We start from the raw sequence: 16,730 nt of genomic DNA, 5'->3' as shown, positions 1-16,730 counted from the left end.
CTAGGCGGGGCCGTGAGTGCAGGGTGATGGGGGTCGTGTTGGGGTGTCGGTGTTTTATTGCATGTGGGTTTGGGGAGGTGGTTGGGAGTCAGAGATTGTGTGGTAAATTCGTTCGAGGTGGATTGGGGTGGATGGAGGGTAGGTGGCGGGTGGGGCTGAAAGCCGGAGGGGGGAAGTAGGGGTGTTTTGTTCTCTCTGGGGGTGGTTAGGGTGATGTCGCGTGGCGAAGGGCGGGTGTAGTTACTAGGGAGCACCGGAAAGGTGGGTGAGTTCTGATAGCTGGTCCGGTTCTTCAGGAGGAGGAGTAGGGGTGGGAGGGGGAGGAGTGCGTGAGAGGGGGCAGTCCGGAGAGATGGGAAGAGGGTGTCAAAGGACTCTAGATTGTCGTTGTTGGCTTGTATCAGGACTGTGCCATTGGAGTAGATGGTCACAGTGGTGTTTCCAGTACGCCTAGTGCGGTTTGGAGCTGATAGTGTCAGTTTGCAGCTATGTGAAGTGTTAGTTGTTTTGGAAATATTGAGCTGCGATCTGAGGATGGAGTTCCATATTTCGGGTCTTTCAGTGTGGAAAATTAGATCAATTTTTACCTGTCTTTTGGAGGAGCAGTGGTAGATCTCCGCGAATAGTGATTCAGGATGTTGTATGATCAGTTTTTGCTTAAAGTATTTTTTCGCTTTGGGTGAGAGGTTAGGCAGGAAACTGATCAAGAAGGAGTTCGGGCCGTGCAGTTTTAAGTGGTTCGCAGAGGAGGGGATGGTGTGGGCTGACGTGGTGGAAGGCATTGTGTCTAGGTAGGACGGGGGCAAGCTCCCTTTAGGAAAGGCGGAAAGTGTTTCCAGAGCCGTCCTTAGAGGGTAGTATGAGAGTGACACAGAGATCCGTGCTGTTATTCTTGGGCTAGTTGTTGAGAGCAGATTCGGGGGTGCTGGCGGATTGAGGTGAGTGCGGTGGAGATTGATGGGATCACAACTGTGTGCAAAAAGTTAGATATTCGCTTGTGTGGGAAGTTAGATGGTGTGAATTATGTGCCTCGGGCAGCCATCTTAGGGTCAGGCACAGTAGGGAGGGGGGCCTGCTAGCCTCGAGGGTGCGCGGCTTACGTCATATTGATGATGTGGCCTGAGAATCAAGGCGAGGCAAGATTCAGGAGGAGAGGAAACTATTTTTGAGAGTTAGTGACTCACCAGAGTGGATTTAGGCGAGTTATCGCCCCGGGCGTCCATCTTAAGGTCAGGCACATTGAGTGGCAGTCTGGGGTTTGCTCGGGCTCACTGCACTCTAAAATGTGGGATGATTCTCAAGGTACGGCAGAGGTTGAGAGCATTGTGGTTACAACTATAGGAGGAGTTTGTGACACACAGGTGAAACTTTCGTTGTCTGGGTGGGTTCGGAGCCCCGGGCGGCCATCTTGCTGTCAGGCAGTTGTGAGGTGCAGAAGTGTGTGTTAAGAAGTTGGTCTTGATGTGCAGGGAGGGTCGCGTTACACCTGATTCTCAAGGCCAAGCAGTGATCAGTGGTGAGGTCACATCCATGGGAGAGTTTGCCACTCACCGGTGAAGCTTTCGCTGTCAGGTCGGGATTCGGAGCCCTGGGCAGCCATCTTTTGGTTGACACCAGAGAGGCACAGCACCTAGGGAGAGGAGAGGTCAGTCTCAACATGCAGGGGGGTAGCGTTGCACCAGGATCGAGTCAAACTGTCTTCACAAGCGTTTTAAAAGGCTCATCGGCGTAGTTGGGTTAGTAGATGAGCGTTTCAGGGTGCCTTTGTGTGGCCATCTTAAAATCAGACACAAGCGAGTTGCGGGGATCGTTGCCAGCTCGGAGTCTCTTTGGCAGGGGGGGGTCGCGCCACAGCTGGAACAGGTCAGAGGCTGTCCCATGAGAGTTCTGTGCAGCTCACCAGCACAGGTGGAACAGCAAATGAGCGATCCTGGTTGCCGTTTTGTGGCCAGGGCTCCGCTTCTTTTGTCCTGCGATCCTGTCCCGAACGGGACCCTCGATGGTTCCGGAGGGTGGTGAGTGTCTTTGTCTGAGTGTCCCTGGGTCCGCTAGTCCGATCCTTCAATCGTCCAATCAGTAACGCATCGGTGGAGTCGGGGCGTGGGGCTCCGATCGTTGTTCCTTCGTCTTTGTTCTCCGCGGTTCCTGTGGATGGCGGCAGCGCGATTTTCCGCTTTTTTTTCCCATTGTGCGTGATTCGGTGGGATCACGATCTTCGTGAGGGGTGTGCAGGAAGACAACAGGGATTTTTACCACGTAGGTGATCCTAGTGCCCGGGAGCTCTGTCATAGTGCTCCTTCCCAGCGACCATCTTGACGAATCCTGACTGATCCACATCGATCAGATGTGGCAGATGTGGAAGCAGTCTAACCGCAAGCACATGGCTAAGGAGTTTCTGGCCCTCTTTTAACATAGAGAGCGGGATGTTGAAAGCCACCTCTAACATGTCTCGTCCCGGTTTTGGCAACATTACAATTAGGGACTCCTGCTTAGAATCTGGAAGAATACCTTTACCCAAGGCCTCTGTAAACACAGTTAGGAGCTTATCGAGCAGGGGGGTTGGGTAAGAGTCCATCACCCACGGTGAGTTAGCCGATTTCAGCACCCTCACAGCATCTAATATTTCCTGTTTCATGAGTGGCCCAACTAGCTGCTCGGAATCATCAGAAGAGAGGCACGGCAAAGGCAGCACAGATAGGTAAGCCGATAACGCTCTGTCTTCAACATCCTGTAGAGCCTTCGTATACACCACTCCCAAGTGTGTTGCAAAAACTTAATTAATGGCCATCTGAGTATGCACTATTCGACCCCCCTCGGATCTAAGCCCCGCCTTATCCCCTTCCATAAACCATCTGTGTCGCCCTACATTTTGGGCTTGCTTTTCCAACTTATCCCACAATTTTCAAACCCTGCGGTGCTGTTCATTCCAGTCACCCATAGACTTCGGAGAAGCCTTGAGCGCTTTTTCAAGCAATTCTAGTACAACCTCCTGACGTGTTAGGTCCCCCGCCAAGGTCTAGCGGAATACTGACTGTAGTGGCCATGCATTTGCCGTGCACCACTACTTTCAGAGTGTCCCACTCCAACGCCTTACTACAAGCACTATTGGACCAGGGTCTCCCCTAGCGTGCCTGCAGAAGCTTGATCTGTGAGGGACTCAGCATCAAGCCACCAAAGGGGAACTCGAGGACGATGTCTCTCTAGGGAATACTTGCCAGTAACGATGAGGGATCCAAAATGTATCAAGCTTAATGATCGATATCCAGTATCTTATGCGCAGTGGATGCGTACCTGACACAGGAGAGTAACAGAAATATGTACGTGATTGAGGATTTGGATACCCCAAATGTCAACCAAGGTCAAACTACGCATAGATTGGCAAAGTGCAGAGGCCATGTGGGGTTTAGTGTCAGAGCGTGGACAGACAGTTCAAATCACCTGGAAAGAATTACTTCAGACAATGTGAAGGCACGAGTCTCAGCAACCACCACCCCACCATAAAATGCCCCATCATCTATATTAGGGGCATAAATGTTGACAAGACAGAGATCATGAACATTCAGGGACCCCTCTCCTATGACGTACCTACCTTCTCCATCTAGGGACACTCTGGCCTGTTTAAACGGTACCCCAGGAGCCTCCCATATTAGGGCCCCCCTATCAAAGCTGGGATAAGTTGTGGCGTAGATCCGGCCCCTCCATCACCTCCGAGACTTTGAACACATTCCCTCCCATAGGCGCGTGTCCTCCAAGAAGGCTATCGCTATATTCTATCTATGGAGATAAGAATGTACTCTATTCCTCTTCTGAGGACTGTTTAGACCGCGCATATTCCAAGACCACACTATATACGTAGTATAGTACCACCAGCCATACTGTAGAGGAAATTATGAAGAGGCTAGTACTCCCGTATAAGGGCATGGTGCAGGAGCAGGCTGACGAATGTTGCAACATGTGGATGTCTCCCATGTCGAACCCCAACTGTAGCAACATAACAATAAACAACAATGTAGAAGTGTCCCCCCTCCCCAACATCCACCCTATCGCAGTGGCCCTCCCCCTCCCCCCCACTGCCAAAAACCAATGGACTAGAGGGAGCAGTTTCACTCCCCAAGCGCCCTCCCAAACCCTTAGAAAGCAGTTAATGATTATTTTTTTTAACCACCAGTACTATAGCTTCAATCCAGGGTTCCCAGACCCACTCAGATCACAAGCCCACAAGACGCTCAGCAATCCACATAGGCCTCGCCCCCAGACTCCTCCCCCACGCCAAGTGTAAGGTTGTGCCTCATTCGACGACCTATTAAACAGAAGAATAAAACAGAAAAAACAGGTATTGCAGTCACATTATTAACAGCTTTGGTTCACCTCAGCTATGGGTAGGATAATCTGTAAGGCACCCAAGAATCCTTCAAACATTAAGGACCATATCGACACCCGAACCACAAGAATAAGCAGTTTCTAACGATCATACAGCCCTCACTCAACCAGTGTCGGACACATTACTCTGAGTTTCATGTACCAAACATAGTGGCGAGAAGGAGTTCTGTGTGACCAAGTATTCAGAGTTTGCACGCAGGTTTCTGTCGGGGTGTACCAGGATACGGTCCCGTTTTGTGGACTCTGCAGAGCCAGGACGATCAGCAGGGGCTAGGCCTCATTGAGCAGTTCTATGTCTCCCTCAAAACCTCTGTTCTCTCCATTCTGATGGCTGCTGCTCCATGCCTATGCCCAAGGACTCCAGCCACTGTGCAGCCTCCCGAGGGTACTCATAGAAATACACCTTGCTCTCGCACTGAACACGAAGCTTCGCAGGGAAGAGCAAACTGTATTTAATATTGCACCTTCCTCGTGTAATCGGTGAGATTTAGATGGCTTTTTCTCCATACATGTGTCCGTGCATGCTGTAGTTTAGGGTCCCTGTCCCTGTAATTGAGAAACCGCGCAATAAGGGCCCACGGCAGTGTGCCATGACAAGAGACCAGCGTCAGGTGTGATCGTTCAATGGAAAAAAAGTTAGAGTCTCCCTTAGGTTTAAGCTCAGTAGTTATCCATCTCTCCAGTAAAATATCTGCTGTTGGGCCCTCCTCATGCTCGGGAACCCAAAACAATGCAGGTTATTGAACCTGGAGTGCAATTCAGCGTCTTCCAGGCACTCTTCCACTGATATAGCAGTACACTTAAGCCCTTCCACCATTGCCTGGAGCTCTCGAACCTGCTGCAGCAGTATGTTGACCTAGCACTTATTGGCCATTACTGTGTCTGCCACTTTTCGCAAATCCAAGCAGAGATGGTTAATATCCATGGCCATGGAGTCCATCTTTGACTCGAGTGAAACCATAGAGTCACAAATGGCCACCAGGATATCAGTAGTATTGTGCGCTGGGGTCCGGCGCTCATGATCCACCCAGATCTCCGGGTCCTCCATCTGGAGGCCCGGAACAGTATATTGAACTATTTTATTGGTTTGGCCCCCCTTGGAATTTTATCTCGCATCATACTGGGTCCAAAGTAGGGTGACACCTCCACCAGGGGGCAGGTGGGCAACAAGAGGACTTTATTGTGCCCCAGCAATAGGTAGCCAACTCCCTCCAATCAGACAGGCTGGGGCACAGAGTCAGGTAGATCCTCTCCAGTGTGCTCAGCCAGGTGTAAGACCCCCCAGAGAAGGAGTGGAGCAGCAGAGGGCCAAGCACCAAAACAGTAGCTAATCCACCAGGGCCCACCAGGGCACCAATGTTGAAAATGTAGAACAAGTCCGTCTTCTTCAGGGGACGTCCAAGGTAGGTCTGCCCCAGCACACACCGCCTCCGCTGTCAGTAATTACCTCAGCGGCAGAGGAGCCACGCGCAGGGACCAACAGCACACAGGATACTAGGCTGCATCCCTTACAGCACCGCAGCTCACCGCCACCCCAGTTCAGCCTCGGGGCCTACCAGTAGGCCGGTGGCCCCTCTCTCGCACAAGCTTCTAGAAGGGGGAAAGGGGAGTGCCATCAAACGAGCTCCAGATGGGATCCGGTTACCGGGCCTCTCACCTCCCATTAACGATGCCGCCCACAGGAGTCAGCAACCGGGTGCCGCCATTTTGACAGGCCCCGGCAGGCTGCTCCGATCACCGCCTCCTCCTGTGGTCACCGCTGCTGTGCAGGATACTGCACCACAGCAAGCCACCACAGCCCCGGGGTGGCTCTCCGCAGCACCACAGGAATGAAGGTATGTACCGGGCTCAGATCTCCACAGTCCGGAACCTGCAGCGGAGCTCAACAGGCCGCCCAATGCATGGGGCTTCCCAGCTCACCTGTCAGCCAGGCGGTGGGGGCATTGTCATCATTACCAGCAGGCTGTCGGGGGACTGAACGGATCCCATTTGCAAGTGATGCCCTCTGCAGATCAATTCAAGGGCCCACAGCCCGGGATGGCACGGGATAAGGCAGAATTCTATACCCCTCGGCTGGAGCTGTCTAAAGGTGCGTCTAGTCGGCCATATTGCCGGGCCCCGCCTCCTACTGCATGCTTTTCTTAATAACCCCCAAAAGGTTACATTGTTCCTCTTATTGTTATCCTTTGTTAAAAGAACTGTACTGCATCGAGTGAAGACATTGATGCACCATATGCAACGTAAAAGGTCATCCACCACCATTTTTGGTAGAAGAGTTCTTTTTGGGTCAGTGCAATAGGAACAGATCTTACAAAGCCAATAACATCTTTGCAACCCTATTAGTCCGTAGCAAACCCCAGTTGTTCGAGTCGAGACAGCAACAAATATCAGAATAGAGCAGGAAAAGCGAAAGAGCTTGTGCATAGGATGGTTAAAAAGAACTTAATGAAGTACGGAACACCCTTAGCATGTCCAGACTCCTCAATCAAAATCATTCCCATCATTGCATTATACCCAAGTAAGTGAGGACAACCCTGACAGATGGGCCCTCTAGTTCATGTGACTTGCATATTTTCTGTCTTGAATACAGCAGCTCTGACAAAATTACCCAGTTGCAAGTGATCTCCCCTGAATATTTTGTTGACATATTCGTTTTGGAGATTTAATGAACTGAAGGGTCACTTAATTATTTGACTTTCACATGTTAACTGGTAATTGGTGGCTGATAGGGAAAACACTATGAGACGGTATATCTGCCATGTTTGGATTTGAATCTGCAAAGCAAGCCGTACACAAATCTTGCATGCTTCAGAACAAGAGCCTCGGCTGCTATGGGGTACCGGTCCCAGAATTGCCCCAGTGTGCAGCTCTGTTATGTAATGTTAACATGGTTTACATCAGACTTTTCACTCCTGTCTTTCGGATGTATCCTGATGAAATTCAACTGGTGAACCTAAAGAAAAATGCAGATAGGGTGACCAACATGACTTCAGCCACAGTGCCACTTTCAAAAACGGCCTTTCTTCCATTGATGGCCAGATAAGTTATATGGAGAACACTCAGTGGCTCATAGTTAGTGTATGCATTTCGCTTGCTTGATCCCCTCCCCTCTCCTCTTTTGGCCGATCCTGGTAACCTATTCATCTGGTCCATAATGTAGCCCTATAATTTGATCTCAAGTGGCCCATAAGGCCTCAGATCATCACTTCCTACCTCAAACTTCTATACCTCGCTAAAATACCTTTCACTTATACCAATGGCATCACTTAAAACTGATGTGATGCCCATCCAAAATGGAGAAAGGAAGCGCCTCTTGTATTGGTATTTTTACTGACTCACCGAGTAAACTTGAATTAGTACAAAAAAGCAGTAAGAACTATCTTTAATCCCAAAGCATATGAGCCCAGCCAGTCAATCCTGTTTTTCCTGTGGATACCAGTTTCCCCCCAGAATACAATTGAAGACTCTTTACTTCCCATAAGGACGTTTAGTACATGAACTTAACACTTATATAAGCAATGTCACAAATATACATCCTACAGATCTTTAAGATCATGCAACCTATTGAAGATTCTCCGATTAAAAAAACAAAACAAAAAACAATCTCAGTTTGGTAGCTGGTCCCTGGAGCATCAGGGATCTGGACACTCTCCTTTGCCACCCTTGGAAGGCTGAAGAAAACCTCTTCCACAGGGACCCAAAACATCCCTTTTGCACAGAGCATCTGCCCTATAAACCACCCCCCCCCCCCACCCCAATCTCTCAGCATTCTATGCAGCTGCTTACTTTTTTCTACTGGGTTTTGTTTGGCCAAGTGCCAGCCTAGTGGCATGCTCTGAAGCAACCTCAACAGTATACATGATGATACAAGTCCTTCCACACACATAAATAACACAGAATATCAACACGATAATGGGAAACCCAGATGTAAGATGTAAAATTGTTAGTCCGCTTTAACCATGCAAAAGACTGTCTTGGCCATGAATATTGAGCCGAACAGAACACCAGTGGGCCTTCCTTCTATAAATCTGGTTTCCTTCTCCACGGTCTATCGAGCTTGTGTTCAAACCATAAAAATGAATGAGGCCCCAGAACGTACTTATACTTATACACACTACACAATAAAGCATACTATTAAAAATCCTTCAGCAACAACCTTCCAGGCAGTATCACAAGTCTCATTAAAGCCTCCATCTGATAGAGAAGCCATAGGACAGTGCCCTGTGTGGAGATCTCACAGGCACATTTTCTTCGTGACCTATAAAAACGATCACATTAGACAGTTTTGATCACTCATTTTACAACATGTGAATGGTTTAATTTGCCTTTGTCTGTGTCAGCCTTTAATGCAGTCCATTAATCCGCTAGTCCGCCTTCCTCTAACAATCTCACTGTAGGTCTTTTCAATAGTAGCACTGGTCATAATAGCGACAGATAGATGTGAAGATGAATGGCTAATGAACGCACAAGCAATATGTTGTAGAAATTAGAAAAGCAATGCTGGAGGGGCTTCCTGAACCCCCAGTATCACAAGACGCACAGTGAAGACACTGTAGTTTCTCTGACCCACATTCACTGCACATTCATATCTGCTGTTCTAAACAATGCAATGAATAATTAGAAGAGATTTAAGACGTGTGTTTTTTTTATGTAAATGGACCCTCAAGCCAGGACACAAGCCTCATGCACAGAGTAAAGCAAACATGAATATTTACTAACCAAAATTAAATCAGCGTTGCAGTAGAAAATATGAAATTGTTACATATTGATGAACACCATCTCCGGTCATTTATATTAGATACAATAAGTAACTGTGGCTACCACAAATTCTTGGAAAATTGCTTCACAGAAAATCTGTCATAAGAAACAGCTACCATTTTTAGCAATAAACCATTTTTATTGCATAAAACCTACCTAAAAACCTACACAATAGAGATACCCCTTCTACTTATGTTTTTGTGTGGATTTGTACAGATCAATCTCCACCTGGAGTCTCATGATGCTGAACCATGAGGGGACATGTTTGTATCATGAAATTCTTGCTCTAAACGTGGTAGACACAGATCTTCATGTTTCTCCTGTGAGTGAAGAAGAGCATCGATATTTCTGGTGTCAGAGACATCATTCCACAACTGGGAAGCGATTGGAGGAAAGGCACACTTCTACCCAGCTATGGCAATATCAAAACAGTGTAAAAAATCAGGCGTCTTCGGAAAGACCAAAACAGGCCACAGGACCCTGGGGTGGTGGTAGAGGATTGAATTTGATCTCAGAGAAATATTGTTTCTATCCTACTGGACTGATGAACCATGCAAAGAACTTTTCATTTGTTGTACTTTTCCATCAGCTGCGAAAAGAGGTCAGACAAGCTTTGAGGTGATGAATGATCATGAAGGGCATTTTAGTGACAGACCTAACACTATTTGAGATGTCTGAGGGGCAAATAAAACAACCTGCTAATATAAAGCACTACTCCCCGGATGAGAATAGGATCAGCTCTTGCACAGAGGGAAGTTAATGACAGATGTCAGCTGAACTATTGAAGATCGAAAAGATTAATATTTGTGACGTATATTACTTCAGGAAGTGTAGATGTGTGTGCCCACCATCAATGTATATTTTTTACATGAGTAAAATTTGCCCAATTCTCACAAAAAGTAGACATGTTAATTAAGGATCTGATTATGATGTCGGGCGGAAAGCCTCCTCCCGACAGTTGAAATTTCCTCGACTGTGTCGGAACCCTTCCAACCGACTCGGTCGGTTTAGATACTGATTACGATGTTTGCGATCGGAACCTAAACCAGTCGGTCATTCCGAATCGGTTCCGACTGGCTGTCGGAGTATCCGTGTCGCTCGGAACCACATCGTGCACCCTTGTGTACAGCGTTTCCGTCCTCGGGATTACGATGTTGGTTTCCAACAGCCTTTACAACTCGGCCTGTCCGACACAGAAAGACGGTCAGAAAGTGACTTTAAGGACCCCTGGCAGGGCCCCCTTCACCCAGCGGCCTCCGGTTGGGGGCTGAGGGGGTAGCTAAGGGACCTCCTGTAAAACCCTACACTGTGTGGCAGGTACAATGGGGTGCCTGCGACAGGGTGCAGGGTTTTCCACACACACACCATTTCCCCATAGGAGCCTGTGTTATGGGAGGTTGCCGGGCACAACACGAGCTCCCATAGGGAACAATTGGACTCCAACCTAACAGTGTTCAGTCGCATCCTAATCCGTTGGTCGGTCCCGATTACGCGATGGTGTCGGGAGGAGGCTCTCCGCCCGACATCATAATAAGGCCCTAAATGTGTAATTGAAAGTAGCATATAAGTGCAATGTTGCCTACAAAAGCATAATCTACATACTTTTAAACTGTGAATTGACTGCAAAAAGGGCATTCCGAGTGGAACGTTAATTGAGTGACCAAAGCTGGGCAATACTAATGATGATCTACACTCACAGCAGAGCAAATCCATCCGCACCTTGGGAGATTAAAAAGACAGAAAGAAGCTCAATATGTGCTCCTGATTTTATTGGTAGTAACATTCTTCAGGTAACATTCTTCAGGTCTAGTCTGACATAAATCAGGAATTTTCTTTATTAAATGAGACAATTGTGAATTTTCTTTTCATGTTTACTAATACATGAACACTCTACCCATGGCAAATATGTGATTTTGTAAATGTAAGGGCAGTGTTTGCACCCGCCCCTGTACAGGTTCCATATGCAGGACTGGCAGAAGCATTCGTCTTAAGCAATCAGCATACACACATGCGTTTTTATGGCAAAACACTGAATCACTTACTTTGTCAGTGTGAAGCTTACTTGCCACCTTTGATAAAACATGATGAAATTATTTTTAAAAAGTTTTTCTTCAAACCTTTGAGTAGTTTGAGCAGCAAACCAAAACAGATCAGTTATGTGGGACTTTAACCTGGGAGTAGAATCCCTAGAATGAGAGAAAATGATTTCAACCAACTGAACAAGCCTATCCCACACAGACACAGGTATTTCATGTACTCAATTTTTACCCAGCAATCATTTAGTCAGACGATTTACATTGTGACAAAGGCCCTTATGGGTGCACTTAATCTTGGAACTACAGTTAAAGCCCAAACATGATTAGAACATTCCTTGAATATGTTGAATAACATGAAAATGTGACCCATATAAGGCACTCTCAGTAAACAGTCAGACTCACCCATCTGCTTCAGGCAACTTGACAATGAAAACTAGACTCCATTTTCTTTTTCTTTTTTTATTATAAGATCTTTTTTTTATTTCAAAAGCACCACAAAGTAGTTACATTCACCACAAATACAATATATTATCACTTTTCCTGGTTACATCTTCAACATTTCTACGCGTCTTTGTAGCACCATTTTACAGTGTCTCATCCATTATTTACTTATTAGTCAATTTCCTCATAGGTTCCATGTTCAATCAAGTATAACTGTGCCCAGAGGAGGCGAACATAAGAAAAAGCCTAGTAAAGTGCATTGAGGTACACTATCTGAACATTGTTATGACCCATCAGAGTTACTTACCAAATTAAAGCAAGACACAAGGCATGCAGGCAATGGCACAATAATAAATTGGGCATAAGGAAGGAAATGCTAGCTACCTGGAGCTAGCATGGCAATACCCCTTTGACAATCCAGAAAAGTTCATACGGAATAGAAGACATTACTAAGCAGTGAAGAGAAGAAAAAGAACACAACAAAATCCCTATTCATTATTTCAGCCCCCAAATCACAAACATTTGAGGAAACTTAAATAATCCAATAGAAGGTCATCACCCAAGCAGCAGTTGATCCACTTTGAGTTGATTCCTTCTTTTCTTTTTCAAACACGTTCCAATAGAGTTAGTAGGGAAACTGGGAAACAACATAAAATACTTGATTTGCAGTAGAACCCGGTCCACATCATGTATCAAGGGATTCTTCCATACACTTACCGCAGACATCATGACACTCATAAATTTATCCTAGGCCAGAGGTCGTGTACTCAACTACCTGAAGCAGGCTGCGGTCATCTCATTCCTGACGAAATCAACGTCAAATCTTCCATTCCTAAATATAAAACTTGTAAAGGACATGCCAAGGCAACTGCAGAAGTACGTGCCACACAGCAAACTACTTTTACATTGTTGATCAGAATTTAGATCAACAAAATGGATGGAAACTAGGTAGCTCTCATTTGATAGGGCATGCTCAGCACTTGGGATGAGGACCTACCAAAATTGATTCTTCTTTCTCTGCCTGCTCAACTGAATTTGGAACTCACCCCCACCCCATTCCCCAGCTGTCTACACCACTATTTCACATTACTCATTCAAGAAGGAGCTTAAAGTTCTATTGTTTTAAATGTTCACTCATTTGCAACCCTCTGCTCATTTCCTTTGCAATTTGACCTCTATTATTATCCAAGTCTGTGTCCTCCCCTCAAACCCCACTCTAGATACTGTCCCTATTTATTTTACTCTGTGCTGGCTTTTTTCCTTAATATGCTTCTATAAATATCTTCCCATATTTATAATTCTCCCTTGTTTATTTGCTCTAGGTACTTGACTGTTTCATCTTTAACCTTGCTGTTTAAGTGTTTAGTGGTTTAACGCCTATGGGCCATTCTTGCGCTGCACAAGGTTGATAATCAATAAATAAACAAATTAATTTGAATCAGTTTTGTTACTATTCAACATTGGGTTGCCTAATTCAACTTGGGTATTGATAATAATATAGTACTTAGATCATGAACAGTTAGTTCTTCAAGCATTCTAAATGATGTGCGACCGGAATGTTGATTTAAAGGCAATCGTCTGTTAAAATACAAATATTCCTCGCTCTTGCTAAATACTAAATTATGAATTTAAATGTTTTAATATATGTTCTGAATTGGTTTCTAAAAATTGCTTATTTTCCCCCTCTTTTCTGTGATAGCAACTGCATTTGCCTCCAGACTTGTCAGACACAGTGAGCCGTTCAAGCAAACAGGAACTGGCAGAATCTGCCAAACTGCTGAGCTCAGGATGTGGCGCTATGGCTGCAGGCAAGAAGCACCTGGACTTCTAGGGATTTCTGCTTAACATATTCGTTTAGATTATTTTGGCGTTCTAATTACGACTGTTAATGATTTATGTAAATATTTTTCTTAATTATTTGACTCAGCACTCCTTTAAAATATGTATTGTTAAATGCTTAAATTTTTTCCTGCTTATTTCCGTCTTTCTCATGACACGAAAAAATGCCAGAATACATAACTGGATTGATACAGACATGTATGTTAAATAGGGTGTAATTCAGCATACAGTTCTATAATTTTGAAAGCCTATTTTTTTCCAAAAGTTTATTTAGAATTTGGTTCAGGCGCCTCTTAACCATTAAGTGGGCCTATTTAACACTGAATACTATTTATAATAAAACTTGACTTTGAGTAATAAAATGATTAGTCACTGGCCAATTTGTTTCTTGCTGATATCAACTGTAAGAAGAAAGGAAACAATAGACGTAAGTACTGTGTGTGTGTATCTCCGTGTACATGCTAGTACGTATATACATACATCTATACATAAACGTATGTTTGTGTATTATATATATATATATATATATATATATATATATATATGTATATGTACAGGCAGTTCATTCCATTTATTTAAGCAGATTAACATCATAGTCTCAATTCTTAATGCTCAGCTACCATATTTACATGGTAATTTACACTGATAATCCAGACCTTAAAACACCACATATATTCACTCATATTCTCCTATGCAAATAGGCACATTCAATTGGTTCCCCTACCATATGTATGACCAAATGGGCTGCCATAAACCCCCAGCATCATATTGTTATACATTCAAAAATAGCACGCATGTGATACCTCCCTGGCCTTGCCAGCATGCATCAAAGTCATTGTACCTCCTCACAGTGAGTGTTAAGGTCCGATGACCTCAATCCCCCAAATTAAATATTTGCGATCCTCATCGGCTGGCAAGTGCCTTTTTTGTTCCCAATGTTGGCGGTTCAGGCACTAACCATTTAATGTCCAACACAGTGTCCACTAAGTATGTGCCAAACTCTTAGGCGGGTGCCTACGATCGTAAGGGTGGACTCATGCAAACATGAACACTAAGTTTCAAAGAAATGGCTTGGAGCACTCAAGGGCAGTTCATTCCATTTATTTAAGCAGACGCATTTCGGCGGGTAGCCTTTTTCAATGCTATCATAAAATGTGCTCAGTCACGTTAATTTCCTCTAATATTTAAAAAATCATATATATATATATACATATTCATTCACTGGAAAAAAAAAGTTAAATTGACGTTATAAATAGGTGAAAATGTAAGTTAAAATGTAACATTAAAAAAAAAATGAAATTCACCAGTTATAGTTCAATGACATAACCAATTTATTCTCTTGCCATGCACAAACACTGAAAAAACCAAAGGTTACAGGGATGTTATAGTTATGAAGTAGCATTGAAAAATGGTAGAAATTCACTGAAAAAAACTCAGGTTTCAGGGGCGTTATAGTTAAGTTCAGATTTTACACACATAAAACCATAAAAAATCGACAGTTATGGTTATCTCCAAAAACTATAACTCGTGCCCTAATGTAACTATAGCTCGCGCCCTCGTCATACACTGCTAACTATCCCACATATTACATCAGTCATGACATGTTCTATGACATCATTGATATCACTGCAACGTTTGCAATAAAATTATTGATGAGAAAACTGTGCATTGCGGAGACGCAAGTTATAGTTGTCTTAGGGCACGAGTTATAGTTTCTTGAGATATTTATAACTATAACTGCTGATTTTCTATGGCGTTATGTGTGTAAAATCTGAACCGAACTAAAACGTTCCAGTAGCCTTTGGTTTTTTAATGAATTTATAAGGCTTTTATAATTCTGTTTCCTAACTATAACGTCCATGTAACCTTTGTTTTTTTCAGTGAATATCTAGGGTTTTTTAAATGTAATGTAATATTTAATTACCATACATTAATCCAAACACCTTTGGCCGTGCACGGTGGAGGGGTTGGGTGTGGGACCTGCGACCAACCACCTGCATACAGCTAACTCCCCGCTGTGCACGGCCTAGGGCCTGGCCTGTGACTAGGCCCTGTGTGCAGCCCCCCAAAGCTAGCCAACCCACGGCCCCTGGGTGTGTGAGTGCCTGTGTGGGTCTGTGAGTGGGTGTATGAGTGGTTCTCTGAATCTGTAAGTGGGTGTGTGAGTGGCTGTATGAGTGTGTAAATGGGTGTGCGAGTGGGTTCTGGGTGTCTGACTGGGTGTGTAAGTGGCTGTATGGGTGTGTGAGCTGTTGTATGGTTGTGTAAGTGAGTGTGTTTGTGGGTATGTGAGTGCCTGTGTGGATCTGTGAGTGGTTCTTTGGATCTCAGTAGATGTTTCAGTGACTGTATGTGAGTGGCTCGATGGATATGTGACTGGGTGTGTGTGTGTGTCTATGGGTGTATGAGTGGTTTCTGGTTCTCTTGAGTGGGTTTGTGAGTGCTATATGGGTGTGAGTGGTTGTACGGGTAAGTGCGCATGTGAGTGTGCAGTGGGTGTATGAGTGGGTGTGTAAGTGGCTGGGTGGGTCTCTGAGTGGTGTGTGAGTGGCTGTATCGATGGTTTTGATGTATGGGTGTGTGAGTGGGTGTGCACGTTACTGTGTGTTCCCTGTGAGTGGGTAAGTGGCTGTATGGGTGTGTATGTGACTGTATGAGTACCTGTGTGGGTCTGTGAGTGGGTGTGTTACTGGTTCTCAAGGTCTGTGAGTGGATGCATCAGTCACTGTATGGATGTGTTAGTGGGTGTATGGGTATGTGAGTGGTTGTGCAGGTGTATGTGTGTGTGTGAATGGGTCTGTGTTTTTAAATTAGGTTCTGGATCTGCAGATTCACATAGGGGCTGTGCTGAGTGCCACAGTGGATCCACAGATGCTCACGCGCCCTCCAAAAAGGTTTTGGGTAATTTCTTGCCCGTGGGGGATTCCTCACAGACCCCGTCATCAGTCCCATGGGGTTAGGATACCTCTATCTTGACCCCTTATATCCTATTTATACTTTATTCCCCCCAGGAACCGAGGCCTGAAACATAACATGGAGGCCGCAACTTTCCTCTCAGGTTGTGGCTAGCCAATCAGGGCATTGCTGTTGGCATGTGGATCTATAGATCCTCCACACTGAATCTGCGGAAGGTACACATATCTAGATATACATAAATTCTTTTCCTTTAATGACTCCAAAACTGCTGGACAGAAATTTACACCAAATTACAAAAAACACTCTTTCTGGACCAAGATCTAGCTTTTTGCCAAATTTGGTGAAATTCCGGTCAGCAAT

At 45.1% G+C, this 16,730-nt stretch overlaps 1 protein-coding gene across 1 annotated transcript in view; it reads left to right on the top strand.

The window, feature by feature from the left end:
• Positions 1-13,816, top strand: part of ELP4 (elongator acetyltransferase complex subunit 4) — a 1,288,954-nt gene extending 1,275,138 nt beyond the window's left edge. The window contains exon 10 of the mRNA XM_085648284.1: positions 13,315-13,816. Coding sequence (XP_085504410.1) covers positions 13,315-13,446 — 132 coding nt within the window. The 3' untranslated portion in view covers positions 13,447-13,816. The remainder of the gene's footprint in view (positions 1-13,314) is intronic.
• The last annotated feature ends 2,914 nt before the right edge of the window (positions 13,817-16,730 follow it).

Source organism: Triturus cristatus, chromosome 3_2, assembly GCF_964204655.1.
Source record: "Triturus cristatus chromosome 3_2, aTriCri1.1, whole genome shotgun sequence".
In the NCBI taxonomy this organism is placed as follows: Eukaryota; Metazoa; Chordata; class Amphibia; order Caudata; family Salamandridae; genus Triturus; species Triturus cristatus.
The sequence above is the reverse complement of the archived record's forward strand: the minus strand, read 5'-3'. Positions and strand labels throughout refer to the sequence as shown.